At 41.9% G+C, this 22540-nt stretch overlaps 1 protein-coding gene across 3 annotated transcripts in view; it reads right to left on the reverse strand.

The window, feature by feature from the left end:
• The window catches only part of GRHL1 (grainyhead like transcription factor 1), an 82211-nt gene that overhangs the window by 49738 nt on the left and 9933 nt on the right, over positions 1 to 22540 (reverse strand). For 2 of the 3 annotated variants that reach the window (XM_048845479.2, XM_048845477.2), the window contains exons 1-8: positions 19270 to 19399; positions 12759 to 12945; positions 8753 to 8823; positions 4851 to 5235; positions 3957 to 4033; positions 2936 to 3092; positions 2304 to 2415; positions 1224 to 1318 (exon numbers count right to left, since the gene is read on the reverse strand). In XM_048845479.2, coding sequence (XP_048701436.1) covers positions 1224 to 1318; positions 2304 to 2415; positions 2936 to 3092; positions 3957 to 4033; positions 4851 to 5235; positions 8753 to 8823; positions 12759 to 12945; positions 19270 to 19289 — 1104 coding nt within the window. In that variant the 5' untranslated portion in view covers positions 19290 to 19399. Of the gene's footprint in view, positions 1 to 1223; positions 1319 to 2303; positions 2416 to 2935; positions 3093 to 3956; positions 4034 to 4850; positions 5236 to 8752; positions 8824 to 12758; positions 12946 to 19269; positions 19400 to 22540 lie in introns of those variants that run through there. The other variant, XM_075126423.1, reaches the window with a different exon arrangement.

The raw sequence follows: 22540 nt of genomic DNA on the forward strand, positions 1-22540 counted from the left end.
CAATCCACTTTCATTAAGCGGTCAATACGGTTTCCTTCTCCAAGGTCTTCACACCTCCCTCTTGAACGGTTATCCAGTGCATCTCTGAGACTGACAGACTGTGCTGGGCACTGGCCTTGTCTTCTACATGTGCTGTAAAGCACTGACATTTAGAGCTCGACAGACAGACAACCCTGAAATACTTTTCAGTGAGGAGTTCTGCCATTCCCCCATTAGTACTATTTCCAGATGCAGCACTTCAGAGTCCTTCTGGATGACAGATGCTGTATACGTTCTCAGTCATCTTCACTTTGTCTGTTACTAGCTTCAAACATGATGTGTGAGATATGATCAGCTGCTCTCAAACAGGAGGGAAACTCTGTAAACTGGAGACTAAGCCTTATACCACCAGCACAGGGATGAGCCTTAGGAATTACACAATTAACCTGCAAGAGTCAGTAAATTACAGAAAACCCTCTAACACTTTGCAGCAGCAACTACATCAGCTCAACAGTGGTATAATCTGATCGAAACTGGACCCTTTTTGCTCTCTTTAGACAAGAGTTCTAGCACTTTGAAGATGCACAACTCCTCCACACATTTACTTGGGGTATGGCTTCAAACAGCAACAGCCGCAATTAACAAAAACACACCAGCTGTGAGAGTTGCTGACACAGTACATCTACCACCTAACACAGTGGCCCAAAACACTGAGTGAGGATCATATGGTGGCTCAATGAGTTCACCTAGAGGCCACTCAGATTAAAATTTATCCTTGCATGCTAGGATCTGAAGTCTCAGTGGAACATAATTCTATAAGGGCAGCTGCAATCTATTCTGTTTAATGCAATTTAGGTGCAGTGGTCTAGGATCCTGGCAAATTGCCAAACTGGCCCCTCTGTTGGAGCATCCCAAAAAGTTACTGGCAACTATCACGACACCATATATTGGTTCCCAAGTACACTAAACCATATCTCCAGCACCTCTGCAGCACTCTTTAGGAAGAAGTTTGGTGCTTCCATGCGTCAGTATTTGTCCAGCAAGATAGATTTCCCTGCTAAGAAACAAAGTCACTGCAAAGCTTTTAATATTTGCTCACGCAAGCCTTCTTAGCCAGCAAGATTTTGCCTATTTCTTAACACAAGACCGTAAACAAACTCATTACATGCTAATCATCAGGTCACACACACCCCTCTCTTTCCCCATATGCTGGAAGAGCAGGAAACATAAGATGGGTCACATACCTTTGCTTCATCATTAATGTCCCAATTGAAGGATATGGCATTGTATGCAAGCTCTTCAATGTTACTGATTGTGTTGAAGCTCTCCTTATAGTCGGCTGTCGGGAGGGAGAGGAGAGCATCTTAAACCATACTAAGCAGACAAACTGAATAGCAACTGCAGCTCTTCCACAGTACCCTAAGGGTTAAAGGCTCTGAAAGGCTTTCAGAGGCGGATTGTTAATAAAGGTTGAAAGCAGTTCATTATATACAAAAAAAAGAGAAGAATTAAAAACAAAAACTAAAGTGGGAAAGGCAACGACGCCAAGCATGGCATGTATCTGTGCCATACCCTATAGTTACATATGAGAAATGTCACACTGCATGACAAGAGTATAAGCTCTCAAAGCTCCTTCAATAATAAAGCTGACGCGCATGCAAATCTTTAAGTGCCAAGTGCTTAATCCCTGCCTTTATTCACAGAAGGAAAGGGCTAGGAGCACAACCCAGCTTTCAACCAAGGAAATCTGGAAGCCAGCCAGTCGCAGCCTTGTCTGTAGGCAAGTGGAAATTTGCAATGTTTTCTTTTTAACTGAACCGAGGACTCACTGCAAGAGCAGCAGCAGGAAGGAGACCAAGGAGCATATTTCAACAGGGAGTTTGTCCCCTGAAAAAAAAACACTTACTGTTTAGAAAGTTTGCAAAGCCCAGAGAGTGCAGTTTGACTATACTGGCCAAGATTTTTAAATGCAACAAGTGATTTGGGGGCGTCTCCATTTTTGGATGCTCCAACTTGAGACATCTGAAGAGGGCCAGTCTTTCAGATGGTGTGGGGAGCACTTGGTATTTTCTGAAAATCAGGCATTTTCAAGGCATCTAACATTAGCACACCCACCCACCCCCCAAAATTGAGGCTGCCAAAATACCTAGTCCCTTCTGAAAATACCTTGGCCAAAAACTTCCCTTTAGTTTTGCCACAAAGGTATGGACAGTGCTCAGCCTGGTCTGAAGGTTCCCTTTAAAAAGGGAGTACCACTAGAAGGTCAAACCCTGCCAAGGAAATCAGGCTTGGAGCTTGATACCAGTAATTAGAGTGTTTCTTACCAATGTCAATGCATCTTTGTTTGGCTGTATGCTGCCTCGAGTGCCAGTACTTCCAGTGCCTGATTTGATCTTCTCTTGTTTTGTCTTCGGCAAACACGACCAAGATGACGCTCTTCGTGAAGAGGAAGGGGGTAGGGAGAGAGAAAAACTTTAAAGGCCACAGAGAAAATTTGTTTTGGAAGCTTTTACTGGCTATCAGGTTTTCTGCATTTGGCATGCAAAGCTTAGGAAAAGCCAAGTTACGCCTGGCAAAGTAGAAAACCCTCTTTAGAATGGGAACAAACATGCTAATGTTCATCAGGGCCATAAAAGAACAAGGTGGTCAGAAGTTGCCCACCTAAAGAGAGTTGGATGCTCTCCTTCCAGGTGTCCATGTCACATAAACCCATTACCACTACTGACTTGCTTGCTTCGCAGGCTCAGAGACACCAGTGACCGAATAGGCCTGGAGACCAATTTAACCTCTTCTGCTCTTCATTGGCATGGCAGAAGGGGAAAGCTGGGCCTGCTGCTGTTGACTTCAGTCTAGACTTGTGTGACTACGGGACTTCAAGGCAGTCAGCCCAGCACCTCCAATAAACAATAAATACCCACAACACTTCTCCCAAGAAGCTGTAAGAGTTGCCACTCACTCTGACTTTGCTGATTGGGTGGTGGACTCCTTCACTGCTGCTGACTTCTTTAAGAGTGATCGGATAAAACTGACCCTTGTTTAGGTACGTCATTGTGCTGTCCCCTGGCTTCTGACGAAGTGACTTGGAAGCTTCTAAGGTGTATTCAAAGTTATTCCTAGGAGACAAAAAGGACATTGATAGCTTCCTGGCAAACTCTTTAGCAAAGTGTTTTACATTTAATTTGGAGAAATTCCAGACTTATTAGTTGAGACACTAAACCCTCAATAGGGAAGGGAGGGGGAAGCAAGACTAGCTCTTTGTTGATAATCAATTCTCTTCATGAGAAAACATTTAGAAAAGCTCTTTGCAGAGAAAATCAATATGTAGGATTGGAGGCTGCCTATTCAAGCTTACTGCAACATGTTCATTTATGTAACAGAAGAATTTCTACCAGTGACCAAAATGCTGTTAAGAGTCATTCAAAGGCTGCTAGGTCCCCTCCTCCTCCCACCAATGTTTCATTCCCAATTAAAAACAAACAAATCCACCCCACATCACCCATTCCCCATCGTAGGTCTCCATACACAAAATCCACACACAGCAAACCTCCAGTGCCTGCTGTAGGTTCTCAACGTGGAGAGAGCAGGCAAGCATCTCTAGGGATCTATCGAGGTGAGGCACTTGGGAGCCAGCTCCAGGAGGGTTCTGCAGTAATTCTTATTCTCTTAAATGACTAGCTGGATCACACCATACCAAGTTGGTTAGAAATCAATGTAAGACTCCTAGATGGCAGTACAGTGCCATTATCAACCCAACAAAGATAGTTTTCCTAAATATTGCAGACATGACTTTCCAGGTTGTTGAGCACTCAGCTTCAGCTAAAACCAATGGGAGCTGCAGGTGTGCTCAGCACCTCTGAGAATCATGCCTAAAGAAAGGCAACGCAAAAGAGAATTCATAAGCAAGCTGCACCGATTAGTCACAAACAAACTGGCTATAAGATCAAGCGGCTACAGGACAACAAAGCTTGAAGTATTACCCAGCAATGCTGTCAAAAACGTAGTCCTCTGAACTCATGCTGGCCATCCGCAGATTTAGTTCAGCAGGAAAGAAAACCTGAAAATACAGATAATTAATTCAGCAGCAACAGAATCAAGATTTAACAGCTGCCAGGTTACAACCCTGCTTCAGCTGGCTGAAATATCTGATAGCTAGGGATTGTGGCTAGCATATAGAGTAGGCTGTATATGGGCCCCAGTCAAATAATGCTTTATATGCCAATTAAGCACAAGATCTAGCAAGCGCACTCTGGGCCAGCTTTTAAAAATCAAGCCTTCCTGAAGCTTGCTAACTACTGGAAATTATGGACATCACTAATATGGACTTAGAGCTTAAAGGGAAGCATTGGTGAACCCTGTAGATTTCAATAGCTGCAAGAAAACAAATTAAGAACAAAAATCAGATTTTTCTATGAGCTCAGCTCCCATTCAGACACCTAAATAAACTTGCCAGATTTTCACAAGCGCCCAGCACCCAGTAGCTCCCATTGAGGACAATGGAAGCTGAGCACTTGGGAAAATCTGACCAGTTTATTTAGGTGCTTAAATGGGAGCTTCAGGCAGAGCTCTTGTAACCTTGGCCCACTATTTATTTACTGTTGCTGCTAACAGATTATTATTTCCACAAGCTATTTAGCCAAAGCTTCCGTCATTTGTAAGATTAGCCATTTGCTTTTGATAATGATTTTGTGTTTTATAGATTTAATTCACTAAATTATACTTATGGACCTTTCTGGGAAAGTCTTCTATTTCTAATCCACAGGACTGAGATTTCAGGTTTACATAACTATTAGAGGTGCAACATGATACCTATGCACTGATTGGGTTGCGCAAACACACACACACGCACAGAATATGGTGGGTGATCCCTGTACCTCTTGCACTCCTTCTTTGAACGTCTCTGAGAAGGTGGAGTCCGGCGTGCGCCTCTGCGAGTTCTGAGGCTGAGCACTGGAACTAAACTGATCAGGGTTGAGATTCCTGTCGAAAACCACCACCCGTTCTGGGGGCTCGGGGTGGTAGCCAGTGGGAGGGATGCCCACAGTGAAGCCATGCGGTTGCGTTTCTGTTTTAATTGAATGCGTGGGCATTGTTGCAATGGAAACAGTGACAGTGGTGTCGGGGGTCGTCAGGTGGCCTCTCTTGTCCATGGCCATTTGAGTAGCGTGAGGAAGAACAATATTGAAAGGCACATTTTTCAGAACCTGCACTCTGTTTTCTCCAGTAGAAATGAGCGATTGTTCTGTCGGGATGCTGTTCCTTTAAGAGGAAAAAAAAAAGGGTCAAAAAAACCAAACATTGAACAGCAGAACTAGAAACATTTATTGGGCTTTTGGCTAAGGTGAAACAGAATAGCAGCTCCCTGTACTGGTGATGATCAACTATATCTAGGGTTATGGGCTCTAGAATTTATAAAAATCTTTATCCATTTCTGACTCCTAGGACCCTAATTTTGAGCTAGAATAGTATACTTGACCTTAAAATATTAACAGCCCATAAACTGAGTCACCCAAAACACAATACACTAAGGGCCCCGCTGACAAGGTATCAAGCACTGAGGGACTCACTTGGTTAGCTAGTATATAAGTTAACATACTATACCACCACATTGATTTCTGTCTTCCTTAACAGACAGAATCAGCTTATCAGAGCTGGAGCAATATAAACTTGTCTTGGTCAGCTCTCTCTTCAGCTTAGCTGTCATAAACATACAGCTAAGGATAGCATAAAATCCCTCCTTTACCTGTAAGGGGTTAAGAAGCTCAAATAACCTGGTTGGTACCTGACCAAAAGGACCAATAAGGGAAGAAGATCCTTTCAAATCGGGGGGGGGGGGGGGTAGGGGGGTTTGTTTGTGCTCTCTTTGTTGTTCTCTCTCAGACAGACAGAGAGGGACCAGGACAGGAAAAAATATCTCCTAAAACCCTACCTGAAATAAGCATCCAAGATTACAAAAATTGTAAGTAATAGCAAGGAAATGCATTCTGACATGGTGGTAGTGGTAGGATGATAAGGTGTTTGGGGTTTTCCTTGGGATGTAGGTGGGGCCTTGGGCTGCCCCCGGTGGTAAGGTGTTGTTTGGGGTTGTCCCTTCTGATATCCACTCCAACTGCTACTAGCTTTTTTCTGGTTTGGTTCTGATCTCCCCCGCCTCGATTACAGTTCTGGGCTTCCCATCTGGGATGTACCTATCTATTTCCTCAGGAACACCCTCTAAGAACTGCTCCATTTGCATTAGGAAAGACAGATCTTCCAGAGATTTAACACTTGCTCCTGATATCTAGGCATCCCAATTTTTGACGATGTGGTAGGTGTGTTGGGAAAATGCCACGTCTGGTTTCCACCTGAGGGCTCCGACCTGCTGACAGGCATGCTCAGGTGTTAGCCCCATTCTAATTCTGGCCTTTAAAAAAAAAAAAGGGTTCATAGCTGTTCATGTGTTCCTTAAGCATTTCAGCTGCCACCTCTGCTAAGAATCCATTGAGCTGCGGCCTCAGTGCCACCATATACTGGTCTGTAGAGATGCTGTACCCAAGGCAGGCCCTTTCGAAATTTTCTAAGGCCTCTGTATCATCGTCTACCTTGTAGGTGGGGAATTTTTTGGAATGGGGAGCAGCACCTGCAGAAGGATTGTTAGGGTTATCTGGTATACCCAGCTTAGCCCTTTCCAGATTTAAGCGCTTCAGCTCTAACTCCGTATCCAAGCATTTCGCCTCTGCCTCTAAGCATTTCATCTCCATTTCCGTCTCCAAGTGTTTTGCTTGTTTCCTCTCCTCCGCTTCCAACTCCAAGCGCTTTAAGGCCATCCGTCTTTCATGTTCTTTGTCTCTCTTCAGCTTCCAATCTGGCTAACTCTAGTTTCTTTTGGACCTCACTTTCCGTCATCCTAGCCTTCCTGCGCTTAGCCTAGCCTAACCCGAGAGCGAGAAAGAAAAAAAAAAACCCAGCTTGTGAATTCCCTTGCTGTAACTTAACTCCTCTGCCACCAGGCAAAGAAAAAAAAAAAAAAAAAAAACTCCAGCAGCTTTCAGCTTTAAAAAAAAAGTATCCTTTAAAAAACAAAACAAAAACAAAAAACACACCTCCCTGGTTTTCAATCAGCCAAAAGAAAAAATGTTTTTAAAATCCTGAGGTCTGTAATTCTGGTTCAAAATGATCCCACCGCGCTGCCACCATGTCAGGGTTCCTTCCCCACTCTGAACTCTGGGTACAGATGTGGGGAACCACGTGAAAGACTCCCTTAGCTTATTTTTACCAGCTTAGGTTAAAAAATTCCCCAAGGCACAAATTCTTCCTTGTCCTTGGACGGTATTGCTGCTACCACCAAGTGAGTTAGACAAAGATTCAGGAAAAGGACCACTTGGAGTTCCTGTTGCCCCAAAATATCCCCCCCAAGCCCCTTCACCCCCTTTCCTAGGGAGGGTTGAGAATAATATATCAACCAAACAGGTAAACAAGGTGAGCACAGACCAGACCCTTGGGTTTTTAGGACATTAAAAACAAATTAGGTTCTTAAAAGCAGAACTGTATTATAAAGAAAAAAGTAAAAGAAGCATCTCTGTAAAATCAGGATGGAAGGTAATTTTATAGGGTAATAAGTTTTAAAACACAGAGGATTCCCCTCCAGGCAAAACTTTAAAAAGTTACAAAGAACAGGAATAAACCTCCCTCTTAGCATAGGGAAAATTCACAAGCTAAAACAAAAGATAAGCCAACGCATTTCCTTGCTATTACTTAGATTTTTGTAATTTTGGATGTTTATTTCAGGTAGAGTTTTAGGAGATGTTTTTTCCTGTCCTGATCCCTATCTGTCCGAGAGAGAGAGCAAAGAGAGCACAAACAAAACCTCCTCCCACAGATTTGAAAGGATCTTCTTCCCTTATTGGTCCTTTTGGTCAGGTGCCAACCAGGTTATTTGAGCTTCTTAACCCCTTACTGGTAAAGGAGGGATTTTTTGCTACCCTTAGCTGTATGTTTATGACATTAGTGTTATAGGAAGAGGGCAGCAAGGAGTGGGACTTAAAATATCATGAATATAAATTAACCTTATGACCCCATGGTTTGTTGGTACGTTCCGCCCCCACCCAGAATAAAAAGAAAAGCCTGCAAAGTTTATGCAAGTGAAACTAATGCATCAGAACCACAGATTAACAAACCACAAATACATTGCAAAGTTTATGGCACCCCACTCAAATTAATCCTGACTACATATTCCAAATGCATCCAGTCCCATAGTACCTAGTAACTGATGGAGTTTTTGTAAGGACCTGATCTTGAGGGTGGTTGGAAGATCAGGACCGGCCCACTAAGGCTCAGTCATGAGCCACCTTGTGTAAACACTGGGGAGTAAATGCTTATCAGCCACCTCCTTACTCCCCTGAAAGGGGTATTGTCACTAGTTCATGCATGGGGGAAAGAGAGCAGTTCCAGTGCATTACTATTCCCTCTCTTGCACAGGAGGTGGTAGGTGGATGGGCAGGCAGGGATGAGAAGTGGATGGAGCCTTGACTTTGAATCAAAATTCAATCCCTAGTTGCTCCTGGGGCACTTCAAGTACCAGCTGTCCCGGACTCCAAAGCCTGTGGTAACTCCACCATCTAACCCTTGGGTTGTAACAAGAGTTGATGTGCCTAGATGGTGCAGAAGAAAGGATTGCAATCTCCATTACAAATGGCAGGAGAGCTGGTGCAGGTATGGCAGCGAACTTCATTTAAGCAGCCTTAGCGATATATCAGGATGTCGGTTAAAGCAAATGTGCAACAATAGAATCCAGTACCTTTTGCTATGATCTTGGTCAGGGTGATCTACATCTGGTTTTGCTGTTGAAGTCCTTCTTTCTCTGGGAACCTGGAGGTATTATACATGTGAGAGTTGAACTGTTCTTATCCAAACAAGGTTAGCTCATTCTCTCCCCCGCCAGGTTTGGAAAGCTAAGTATCAGTCTGTTATGCATCAATTATTTAAAGTACAGTTAACACCTGTAAAGAACTTTACAATGCCAAAATTTATCACCACGACTGTTGCTTTGGGAAGTCAAGTCTATTCCATATGCTGCTAAAAGGATCCCAAACTAATACAATGGAGCAGTACTTTGGAATTTGGATTCCTGCATAGAAAAAACAAGACAAACTGCTTAAACCTTAGGACAAGGACAAGTTTCCAACCTGGCTGGAAAGATCATCATCTCTTATCAAGTGTCAGCAACTGGAATAATGGAATTGGAGGGAAAATAAAGAGTTGTCACTAGTAACTCTGATAAAGAAAACTAACAGGCTTCAATTTGTCTGGTGACTTTATTACTTAGGAAAGATCATCTCAACAGCTCTGGAGAGCGACATCCTTAGTCTACCCACAGGGGTGGTCTATTTCAGTTTCTCATTGCCCATTCACACCTTTGCCTCTGTGGACACTTTTGGTCGGATATTTTTTGGGCCTGGTCTTGGGACACTTTCCCTAGGAACTAGAATGAGACTACTAAGTTTAATAATGACAATACTTGGTCTTTATAGAGTCTTTTATATTCACAAAGCAATATGCAAACATAAGCTAATTCTCACTGTGCCCCTGTAAGGAAGATGATATCCTCATTCTATACATGGGGAAGCAGAAAGAGAGGCTGATGGCCTGCTCTTCAGTGGATCTGAGCTCCCACAACTCGAACTAAAATCAGTGAGTGTTTAACACCTTTGAAAATCAGGCCCTGAACAATTTGTCCAAGGACACAGAACAAATCAACAGCAGAACTTGGATGAGTTCTTAACACCCAGTCCCATATCCTGTCCAGTCACACTTTATATTAATTATATAAATATTTATATTTATAAATTATGAAGGATTAAACATGATTAATAGATAGCTATAAGCATATCAGCAGAAGGTGACTATAAACCATGGTTATAAGAAACATTGACTTTTAGGACTCTAAAAATGTATTAAAATATCTAAACTTGTGTATTAACCCTTTATGTTAAGGGTATATTTATAAAGGGTGATTCTCGATCAACTAGACTATGATGCCTCTGATGTAAGTCACTGACCAACTCTCAGTAATGGCTTTTGTCATCTACTGACTGGAGCTAGATATGAACCAGTAACCTGGACAAAGAAAAATTCTCCAGATTCCATTATTACCCATCATCTGAGCTATCTAGTTCTCCACTTTTCGACATTTTACTATTTAAAGAGGACTGCTACTTACAGTCCTAACCGGCAAAACCCCAACCAGTATTTTATAAAGCTGTGGGGGAGATATGATGTACATTAGGGATTAAACCGAGATCTTCTAAAGTCAGGATACTGGTGATCAGGATATTTGCATTCAGACTCAGACTTTAAGGTCAGAAGGGACCATCATGATCACCTAGTCTGACCTCCTGCACATTGCAGGCCACAGAACCTCACCCATACACTCTGGTAATAGAGCCAAACCTCTGGCTGAGTTACTGAAGTCCTCAAATCATGACTTAAAGACTTCAAGTTATAGAGAATCCACCATTCACACTAGTTTAAGCCTACAAGTGACCAGTGTCCCACGCTACAGAGGAAAGTGAAATATAAAAATATATCCTCCAAATATAAAAAGGGGCTATTGTCTCAGCACACTGTACCACCTAGTCCTTCAAAATGTAGATCAAAGAGAGTTCATTCAATTTAATAAAAATTGCCAGAGACCACATGCCATGGAGTAGTGTAAGGACACTCACTCTATACTATGGTAACACCCTGTTAAAGAGAGAGATCAGATTATTATATTCTTGTATAATCTCCAAACAAAAGCTCACTGTTGTAATTATTATTATTGTTTTGTCTCCGATAGTTACATGGCAAGGATCTGTAAGCTTGTTAAAAACTTCCTAAATATATTGTTAAAAAAAATACAAATGCAGGTCTCTGATTTATTATTTGGCCATTAAATTTTATTTATCCTGAGGTTCCAGGCTACTCTGATAAAACACAAAAGCTACAAGACACTGATAGTTCTTGTTCATTTAAATGGTATGTGCTAATACATTAGAAGGAATTAACTCCAGACCTTCCAGCACTGAAACATGCTGCATAAGCATGATCAGATACTGCACCTTCACCTGACAAATGCAAGCTATTTAAATTATATTGGAAACGCCTAATTTTTTGTAATAGTAATTACAGGCTGATGACAGAAAACCTTAGTAGAAACAGTATTTTTCTAAATAGCTTCCAATTAAAACCTTTAAAATCCAGTGGCTTTAAGTAGTGTAGAGAATGTAAGAGCATCAGAAAATCTTGACCTACATTCTTCTGGAGTGACTAGGGATTTTGGGAACTTCCATTTTTGGGTGCCTAATTTAAGACATCTTAAAGGGGCCCAATTTTCAGAGGGCATGCGCTCAGCAGTTTCTGAAAATGAATCCCTTTCAAGGTGTCTCAGGTTGGGCACCCAAAAATCACTATTAACTTTTGAAATTGTTGCTGTAAATTTCCAAGTAACACTGTTAGAGTTAGGCTAGTCTTGGCTCAGGAGAAAAAAAATTAATTTTTTTTCTACAAAAACCTTTACAGGTGGCAGCCCCACCAGGCTTTAATTTTCTATTCCAGACCTTGGAAGCTCTCACCTGCTCCTTTAACTTAATCTCAGAAAATGACGGATGAATTCTTCCAAAATTTTATACTTTTTTGGCATGTAAGCTTGCCCTCTCCAAACCTTTCCTACAGTTTATAGATGGCGTGAGTAGGGAAGGAAACCCTGAATAAAATACCAATGCATGGCAAATTCTTTGTGCTTCATTAAAAGCTCTTCACTACAGCCTCCACCAAATTTCTCTTCACAGTTTTTCACATTTAAAAATGGATTTAGCAGATTAAAATCCTCTGACAAAAAGGCTTTTTTAGTGGCATAACAAGCAAGCACAGAGGGGTATGGCTTTTTAAGGCAGAAAAAAAGCTTTCCTACAAGTGTCACAGTTATAACTATCTTTACACCAATTATTTTGTTACACGCATTAAGGACTAAACTGAGCTTTGCAACACAGATTATAAAATACTTATATATACACACCATTCAGTTTTATGTAACTATACTGCTTGAAAAATTGGTTAAACTCTTAATAATAGGCATGTACTTTGTATATAACAAGTGTAGTAGTTCTAAAGGCTGGAAAATATGTTTGTCCATAATTAACAATGTTCTCAGTGCTCTTCCAGACACCAAATGGAGACAGTCCCTGCTCTGATCCTGCAAACAGATCGGTGAAAGTAAATGGGATTCAGGAACCTGGCTGTCTTCGGCTCCTTAGAAAATCCCAGCCTAAATCTTATTTGTCTTATTATTTATTAATATTGTGGTAGCGTCCATGAGGCCCAGTTGAGGTCCAGGATATCACTGTGCTAGGCACTACACAAACAAAGACAGTCCCTTGCCCCGCATTTTTATATTCATATACACACTCTCCAGCATTTCAGCCAGTAACGGTTAAAACCTGTGCCCTGAAAATCCTGAGTCAGTAGGCCACACAAGTACCCTGACCTATTACAAAAAAGATTCCAGAACAACCGATTTCTACTTAGCTTAAAAGAAATCTATTGTCGGAAAATCAAAGTTGTGTTTAATTTTTAATTTTATTTTATTTTTTGGGGGGGAAAAAAAAAAAAAAAAGAGAACCACCAACTTAGAGTCCTCATTACACTATTAATAGCTACTATGCCAAAAGCTACATTACTGTTTCATTCCCTAGCAAATTACTGTTTCATATGCAGGCAAAACAAGTGGAACCTTTGGTTGTTAGGTGTTACTGGTGCCAACTTACTTTGTAATAGTCATATAGTAATCCCAGGGCAGCTGCACTGTCTTCGTCGCCATTGATGCTCATCATGGCTTTGGTGGCTGCTGTAAGGGGATTTTCAAGGAAGGACTTCCAGGCTTCATCTTCACTGGTGTATGGACGCCTCTGGGAGTAGAGAGAGTCATTCTGAAGAACCAACACGGGCCTTTTGCTTTGGTCATAAAAATATGAATCTTTGTTATAATGCATCCAAAAAGTATATAATAAGCATGTTTCACAAACTTTGTAACATTTAAGAATTAGCGGGCAGGTTTTTACTATGTTAATATTATGACTTAATGTGACACAGTGGTTAGTCAACAGAAAGACCAGGGATACAATTCTGATCTCATGTATGTCAGTGGAAATCAGGAGTGACCTCATTGAATTCAATGGTATTACATCAGTGAGATCACAAAACTGCTGAAGATGATAGCTGGCCAGCTAACAAATATTTGGAATCCAACATAGAACAATAAAAATGTTATGAATTTATTAGCCTAAGACACACAGTACTATTAGCATGTTATTAAACAAAAAGATATTGTACAGCAGTAACTTGCTACTAATTCATTCAAGCTCTCTCTATGCACTATAGAGAGTCAATGGTTTCATGCTTTGTCATGCAAGACTAGAGAGAGTTCACATTAACAAATACCACTGTCATGTTATAAAACAGAGTTAACTCTACTTTCCTATGTCTGACAATTCCCTCAGAAGACAACTTATTTAATTATTGGGGTATATTTGAAAGTTTTTGAAAGCTGCTGATATTCCATGTATAGTATACATGGAATGTAGCCAAAGGAGACCATAAATCAACAAGGCAGTGCAATTTTCTGGCAATAGAAGCCAAGCGGTTTATTGTATGTTTACCTTTGAGATAATCTGTAATAATGTCTTGAGAGACAATCCCAGTGGGCTATCAGGAAAGAAAATCTACCTACACACAACTCCCCCCCCACACACACACACAAAAAGTGTGGGTATTACCACTGTGAAAATAATCAGATTTGTTCAAAACATTTTGTTCTTATTGTGAAGGAGAAAACCCCAAGCACTCACACAGGTGGAAGCAGGGAGAGATGCTGTTTGCTGCAAAACAGTTTTACCAACCTAAACAAGTTAATATTTTAAATTCAGCTTTTTTTAAAATATATGCCTCATCCACATTGGCCAGACAAACAAACAATGTTGAAACCATGTTAGCTTGAACTGGTTTTAAACCAGTTCAAACAGTTCCCCCATGCTTATTCCCACCTCCAGTGTGCACAGAGGCCTAGTTGATGTTTACTACACGTTCTTTGTTTTTCAAAAGTCGAAAGTCTCTTAAAAAAAAACAACAAACAAACAACAACCAACCAACCAAACAAAAAAAAAAAAAAACCCAGAAACACCCACCACTCCACACCATACAACCACCATCCATTAAGAAATAGGAACATCTTTTTTGTTGAACTTACTCCCAGGACTATTCAAAGATTGTAACATATTAGAATATTGAAGGAATGAAACACTATCGTCAACTTAATAAATATCCTGCATTTATAACTCCTTTCACCTAGGAAAATTATTAAGTGCTTTGCAAACTATGGATTTGAATCTGTGAACCCTTACTCACCCAAGCGGGCTCAGCGACGTCATGGGGACTACTTGCATGATTTAAGAACAACTCATGTGAGTAAGGGTTTGCAGGTTCTGGATAAAGGGGGATTTATACATACACACAGAGTGGCTGTGTGTCAGTCTGTAAAATGAGCCACCTTTGGTGTAGAGTGTAGCAAATTGGCACACAGCAAATTGTGCAACAATGGGATGAGTTTAAATTTTCTCCAAAGACACAGGGCAAACACCTACTCTTCTGGAAATGAAACAGAATTTTTAGATGTTCACACAGAGCGGACAGGCCCTCGAATTAAGGTCATATAAAAGACTGAGCCACCTGTAGTAGCCTGCATGGAACTCATTTTATCTACCTTCTTAAAGTTGAAGGACTGAGTTAACCTCGCTTGGCATTTAAACTTGCTATTGAGACCATAAAACCATTCCCTTTCAGCAATGTGAAAAGATCCATATGGAAGAAAAATTAATCTAAACGCAAAACCATTCAGAACTGAACAAGCACTAAACTGAAATCCAGTAAACTCAGAAACTACAATATTTTTTGTAAGACTCGTCTCTCGTTGCAACACCCAAATAAAATGCACAATTGCCCTAAAGGTAACCTACCTCCTCTAAAAGGAGTGTAGAAAGAATTATCTTTAGAATTATCAACAAAGTGTAGGGTTTGGCAGTAACTCAATCTCTTAACAGGATTACAGGTTCTTTTAAGAAAATGAGAACATATTTATAAAAGACAGTCAAACATGTGTTTTTCTGACGATTGACCTGTGATGAGTTTTAGACTTCCATATGTATATTTGGCAGTGATCTGTGCATAAAAGTACTGGACGCTATTAGCAAGTTTTAGAAATAAGTCTTCTAGTGTGCATTTAAATACTTGAAAAAAGTTGATTGATTTTCTGCTTGACCAAATTACAAAAAAGTAGGAAAATGTGACAGGAATGTGTGTTCTCTGCATTGTAGCGATATTGTGCCAATGCTGACCTCATGTCACACTTATTCCTGGCAATATTTTCCTACTATTTTTTTTTCTGGGGGTGGGGGGAGGCAATTTGTTCATGTAGTAGAACCTGTTATTTCTGACAAACCCAATAATTCTCTCTCAAAAGAAAAAAAATCCCATTGTCACAATCCATTTACTAGCACACTCAATAATAGAGTGCTTTTTATTGTTATTTGTCTTACACAGAGCGTGTGGTTGGTGCTGTAGCAAACACACAGATAAAGACAGTCTCTGTCCCAATGACTTTACAGTCCAGAAGACAGAGAGAGATTTAGACATGGGGCTGTTAGGCCTCATCTCCATTAGGGAAACGCTCAACAAAATTCCCCATGAGGTCTCCCATTTTTTAAGACTTACCAGTACTTTTACAAAGTAGCATTAGCCCACTTACTAGAATAATGACAACTTATAAAAGACCCAGCCTACAACTGTCCAAGTAAACAAAGCATATTTTGTGATGCATTCAGACTTACAGCTGCCAGTTTATAAAGTTAAAAAAAAAAGTAGTCATTTGTAAGAAGTCTTCAGGTCAAAATTGAGAATTAGTAAGGCTCTCTCTGTACTTATCTGGCACCCATCACCCTATTTGGCCACCTTGAACAATTTTGAATAATTATTCATATTATTATAGCATCAAATAGCCCTCGTCATGGACCACGACCCCATGATGCTATATTTTGTATACACAAACAACAAGTATGCAATACATATATATACACACACACACATCTAGATTGGTAACCTTTATCATTATCTATGTAATTGCAAATCAGTTTGAATTCAACTACTAGAATCCAACACTTTAAGCACAAACATGTTCTAATAGAAACATCTACACTTTGCAGTACTATAATGTATTGTTTATAAAATATACTATAAAAAACCCAGACATCTGAACACTAGTTTTTGCTAAATACCCTCCTATGAAGTGAAATCTTATTCCTGTTTAGTACTTAAATTGTCAAAATCTAGAGCTAGTAGTAACTGAATGACTGATGGATCTCAAACCACTAACAAGGACCTCAGAATATTGCACAAATAAACTTTGTACATATTTGATGATTGGCTGATTAGCATTACCGGAATGTGTAACAAACCGCCATACAGAGATTAAGAATCAAATTAATTTTGGAACATCTGCACATGCACATTTCTCTTTCAGAAAGCAGGAGCATTCCACATGTAATAAGAAAAGGAGGACTTGTAGCACCTTAGAGACTAACCAATTTATTTGAGCATAAGCTTTTCTGAGCTACAGCTCGCTTCATTGGATGCTACTCTGAAACCTGTCATTATGTAAGGCACTGCATTTAGCCGTATGGAGTGGAAATCCATCAACTGCATGAAAATACAGACTAACACGGCTGCTACTCTGACACATGTAATAAGAAGTACTGTTTCAAATATCAAGCATACATTCCAAATTTGAGGGGAGAGATTTAAAGCACACATTCTTATTTTTAAAATTTTATAATATGTTCATAACTTTTACAAACTTGAGATTTTAAAATAGATCTTGGTGGGGAAAAAAGCATTTTAAAAGTCATTTTTAGATATTGCCCTGTATTCCATGTTCTTGAATAGAAAACAGCCTACATTATCCATGCTGGAAATGCTACAAGAAATCACAGAACTGGAAGGGATCTCGAGAGGTCATCTAGTCCAGTCCCTGAACTTGTGGCAGGACTAAGTATTATCTAGATCATCCCTGACAGGTATTTGTCTAACCTGTTCCTAAAAATCTTCAATGATGGAGATTCTACAACTTCCCTAGGCAATTTATTCCAATGCTTAACCACCCTGACAGGAAGTTTTTCCTAATGTCCAACTTAAACCTCCCTTGCTGCAATTTAAGACCATTGCTTCTTGTCCTATCTTCAGAAGTTAAGAAAAATAATTTTTCTTCCTCATTCTTGTAACAATCTTTTACATACTTGAAAACTGTTATGTCCCCTCTCAGTCTCCTCTTTTTCAGACTAAACAAACCAATTAATTATTTGTATTTAATGTGTGTATTACACATACAATAAGGACCAGTCCAAGTGTCTGCCTATACAAGGCTACCATTGCTCCACCACAGCACCTACTTGCACAGAGCAAATAGTGACTACAACTTTATAACATATAGGCACAAAGACAAGGTCTGCTCTCAAAGAGTTCACAATATAATATTTTGGACTTCTGAAAATGGTAAAGATTGTTAGATTTTCCAACTGACACTGCTAAGAACACCAGATTACCTGGGGAAGTCCATTTTTCCAGTAGCGTGGGTTTCATAAAAATCCATCAGATCTTGGTCCTACAGCATATAAGAAGCTTGTATTTTAAAAGACAGTTTTTACAAATCTGTTGCATCAAGGTCTAACACTGCCAAAGGCCAAACCCAGGAAATCTCTTTAAATTAGAGCAACAATGTTCAAGTCATTAAAAAAACCTAGGTGTGCCTCAGATAATGATGTCCCAGTTAACGCTGCTCTCACTTCCCAGCCCTTGTTCTTAAATCTTCAAGAGGAGAAAAAAGCAGCACACCGCGCAATTCGGTAAGATCCTGCATTAGAAAAGCTCTTCGAAACAAGTGCTGTGGGCGGGGTGAATGTCTACAGCCCCCTGTGCACTTCTGAAGGCTGAGAGGCTCCTCCTGACAGACACGGACTGATTATTCGCCGCACTCAGCATTTAAAGAAGAGTGGAGGAGGAGGAGGAGGAAGAAGATGGTGACCAACGCCTCAGTACAGGTGTCGAGTTTCAAAGCCGGACTGTCTTCTCTATAGTTTGATTATAACAGAAAGTGAGCGAGAGAAGAGAGAGCGATTCCAGAACAAAGAACTAAACTAAACTTCAGACACAGGAGGATCCTGAAAGAAAAGGAGTACTTGTGGCACCTTAGAGACTAACCAATTTATTTGAGCATGAGCTTTCCTGAGCTACAGCTCACTTCATCGGACACATTCAGTGGACCCTGATCCTCACAGCTTCCCCCAGCAGCAAGCGGGCCATTGGAGATCCCATTGCTGCACGCAGGGTTGATGGGTCCCAAAGATGCAGGCTAAAGCTCGGAGGCCACTACAGAAACCTATGGGCTAAGTCAGAAGTTTTCCTCCCAGGCGGAAGACGTGAAATTTCCCTCTGCCAGAAATAAATGCCTGACTTTGTGGTTGTTATCCGATCCGCGCCCGGGAGCGCTTTATTTAAACGGGGCAGAACGGGTTCGGAAAATCGACAGAGGGGATCTCGGCGGATTTAACGCAAGAGCTTGTACCATGCAGCGCGGAGCGCCTGACCATCTGCCGGCCCTATGCGGGACAGAGATAAACCCGCACGCCCAGAGGCCCCGCGCTGCACTGGGAAGGGGGGGTCCGTAGAAGGAGAAAGGAGGTCAGGCGCTAGGTCCTGGCTGAAGTTTCTGTACCTCACCCCCGGCAGCCGCAGGTGCTCCAGAATCTGCCAACGTACAAACACACACAGCCCCGCTCGTGGGGGACACCCCGGAGATCTGCTCAGCGCCCCCCTCACCGCCTGTGTCCGGCCGGGCCGCTTGAAAGGAGCAAGACTATTTCACCAAGGCCGAATAGGGTCAGGTAGGTGCCCGGCTACGGGGCACCCGCCCCAAACCCACCAACAGGGAGAGGCCGACGCTAACCCCCAGTCACTCGGGCGGCTGCTGCCACTCCCTCCTAGAGATCCTGCAATGCTACACGGCCAGCCACCTTCATCCGCTACTCCCGAGCTCTCCTCCCCCGGCGCCCGTCCCTCAGGAGCCCACAAGACAGGGCGAGGATCACCAGGTCACCCCCTTTCCCAGCCCGCAGAAAGAGACGGGCAGCAGCGCCGGTCGGACCTGCCCAGACTCCCTCCCGCTCGCTCACTTACTTGTCGTAGTCTTGTGTCATGTCTGGCAGCCAACGGGTGGCAGAACTGGCCCGGCGGGTTGGGACGGTGGCTGGCGGCAGCCCGGGCACTGGGGAGGGGGCTAGAGCCAGAGCAGCGCGCAACCTGCCGCACAAACGGGTTTTGTCAGCTTTTCTGGCTAGCTCAGGTGGCTCTGGGATCCGCAGGTGGATCGCACCTGTGGCCCGCTTCCCATTGGCTCGCAGAGTTCCCTTGGGGGCGGAGCCTCAGTCGCCCAACTCCCCAGGGAGACGCCTAATCAGGTACAGAAGGGCGGGGTTTGGTAACGTTGCGGGTTCTAAATAGAATCTCGGCCGCCAGAGGCTGAGACCGCGCTTGCTGGGCAGGTACCTGTTGAGCTCCAGACGCCTTCTGAACTGCAGCCCCCTGCCACTGCAGCACCCATAGGACCCTAAATCGTGGCCCGCTTCACCACACAGCCCCTAAGAGATCCTCCCTCCCCCTTTGCCCAGACCCTAGCTGGAGAGAAGTGAATGATGCGGGATGTGTTACAACACAACACAGGTGAAAAAGACACCAAAGTATGACAGAAATTGGGAAGCAGAAGAGTCAGCTAGGCCCTGAGCCTGCTAGACAAACACTGGCTGCTGCAGCATGGGCCTAGGCCTTGTTCCAGTCCCAGGTGGGAAGTGGTTATATTAAACTGTAAACTGAGTTATGATTCCTTATTGTCCACCTTTCCCCTGAACATGGGATCACTCTTGTTATAGAGGTGAATTCTCCTGTGGGCAAGTCACTTTTCCCCTGCAAAATACAATCATCTCTTAACTAGAGGCTTGCTTTAGTCCACTTTACTATCTGCATGTTACAAAGCATAGGAAGTGTTCGGGCACATCCCTCTATCTTACTTGAACAATTTCATGAGCTTGTTTCCACAATGTTTTCTGAAATTTTCCCACCACAGCACTAGAATGAAGCCCCTAACACAAAGACAGTCCCTGCCTGGACAAGGTTCCCAGGCACTACTGCAATTTCTAATAAAAACATTTCTCTCATTGCACATTGGTTCCCATTCTTCCCCCTCACTCCACATTAGCCTCAGTCTTTTATTTTTCTGCATTACTTCCATGCTTAAAAAAAGTTAGTCTAGAGAAGATTTAAAGAGACAAGAAATGTGTGTGAACCCTGTACATATTGACGAATTATATTGTAACCAAATGCAATTACACACCCCCATCATAGAAGACTGCTAACAGAACTTTTTTGGCACAAAAGAAGGGAAAGTTTAAGACAGAACTAGAACTGCAGCAGTGATAGCTTCAAAGCCTTCTTGGGTTCCACCATTGCTGCAAACAACCAAATATCTTTATACCCAAAAAGATGCATACAAACATCACCTCTGAGGCTATGTCTACACTGCACACTTTACAGCAGCACACCTGACAAAATAATACCACCCCCCAAATCCCTACACTACTTTAAAGGATGTACTCCAACATAAAACCCATAGAAGGACAATTCCACCAACCAAAGGAAATATGAAACTGAAGGGAACAAATCCTCACTAAGGGCCTGCATATGGAATTTTACCTTCCTCTGCTTCCACTGGCTCTTTTGAAACTAGCATTCTAGCAACCAACATTTTCATGAGCAGCAAACGTCTAATATCATCTGGATAAGTACTGTAATCTAATTTAGACTCCGTCCTATCAAAGTGAATGATAAACTGCTTTAGACGGTCCTTTGTGCCACAAAATGAAAGTCAGTTTTATTTTTAAAAAATACATACAAAATATTCCCCTTTTGCAGCCCAGAATAAACAGAGAATAATTCCTTATGCTCTCTGTATAGCGGATGATAAACTAGAATCCAACTATATAATACAATGCTGGGTATTTCTCTGAAAATCTGGGTTGGTTCGTTTCTAGTATAAATCACAAAAGCAACTAAGTGAGAAGCATAGGGAGAGATTTCCAACTTTCTTAGGTGTTGTATATTTTTGCACTGCTCACTTTTGTTCTGTCTTGAAGTTGCTAGGGATGCACAGATGCAAATTTCATTTGAGTCTATTCTCTGCGGTGCTTATGCATAACCATTATTATTATTTATTATTAACAACAACAACAAAATACCACCACACTTGGCAGACTTTATGTGGGCTCAATTCAGGCATGGTGTCAGAGCCACACCCCTGAAGTCAGGCGTCACCCTATTTACATCAGGTCTGAACTGCTAAAATCCCATTGAAGTGTCATATATGTTCTGCATTTCTTTCCAAATAGAATGTTTATCAGGGTTTGTTTGTTTGTTTTCTAAACTTTAAATAGAAGTTCCTGCCTTTTTAAAGGAACTGTTCTTCTTGCCCGATTGATTCATTGATGACAGTCCACTTTGGCTACATCTACACTTGGAGCCTGGGTCTAATTCCCAACTCAAATAGGCACTGGCACTATTGAGCTAGTGCACTAAAAATAATCGTATAGCTGCGGGAGCATGGCAGCAGTGGCATGGGCACTTGCATCCCAAGTACGTATCAATGAGGTCCAGGCAGGTTATACGCGCAGTGGCTAGCCCTTGCTGCCACTGCTTTTGCTACCGCAGCTACACTAATATTTTTAAGCACGCTTGTTCTGTCAGAGCTAGCACAAGTATGTCTACTGGAGCTGGGAATCACACCACTAGCTCCAAGTGTAGACATAACCTGAGTGATATTGCAATAATTTCAATGCTGAGGAGACACAATGGTACAAATCTGGATTGACACCCCATTGACTGACCTGCCAGTCACACGCTAGACTTTGTAATACCATTGTAAATACCTCTCCGATGTCACTTGCAGGACTGCTTAAGTCACTGAATGCAAGAGGCCCAAGCGGATATTTGCAATGGGGTTACATCGTGGAGACATGGTCCTGACTCTCTACCATCTTGCACCTTGTAGTCATTCACACTTGTGCAAAGTGGTATAGAGTTGTACCAGTCTGACTGGGTAGCATTTTGAAAGGAGACTCCCTGCCATGTGTTGATTGGCTGTTTGCTCCATCGCCCTCCCTCACAGTCCCTGCACCTCAGCCTCATTCCACTCTTGCCCCTTATACCTTCTTTACTTCCTCCCCTCTCTGTTTTCCCCTGTCCTGTCCTTTTCACCCCCCCTTGCTTCACTTTTCCCTCTCTTTTCTCTTCTGTTTAGAAAATCCCCTCCTAACTGAACCCCATCCAAAAGGAAAAACAAAAAAAGAAAAACTGGAATTTACTTGCTATTTACTGCCATCACACTGATCATTCTGCTTGT

The sequence above is a fragment of the Caretta caretta genome, chromosome 3 (assembly GCF_965140235.1).
Source record: "Caretta caretta isolate rCarCar2 chromosome 3, rCarCar1.hap1, whole genome shotgun sequence".
Taxonomy (NCBI): Eukaryota; Metazoa; Chordata; order Testudines; family Cheloniidae; genus Caretta; species Caretta caretta.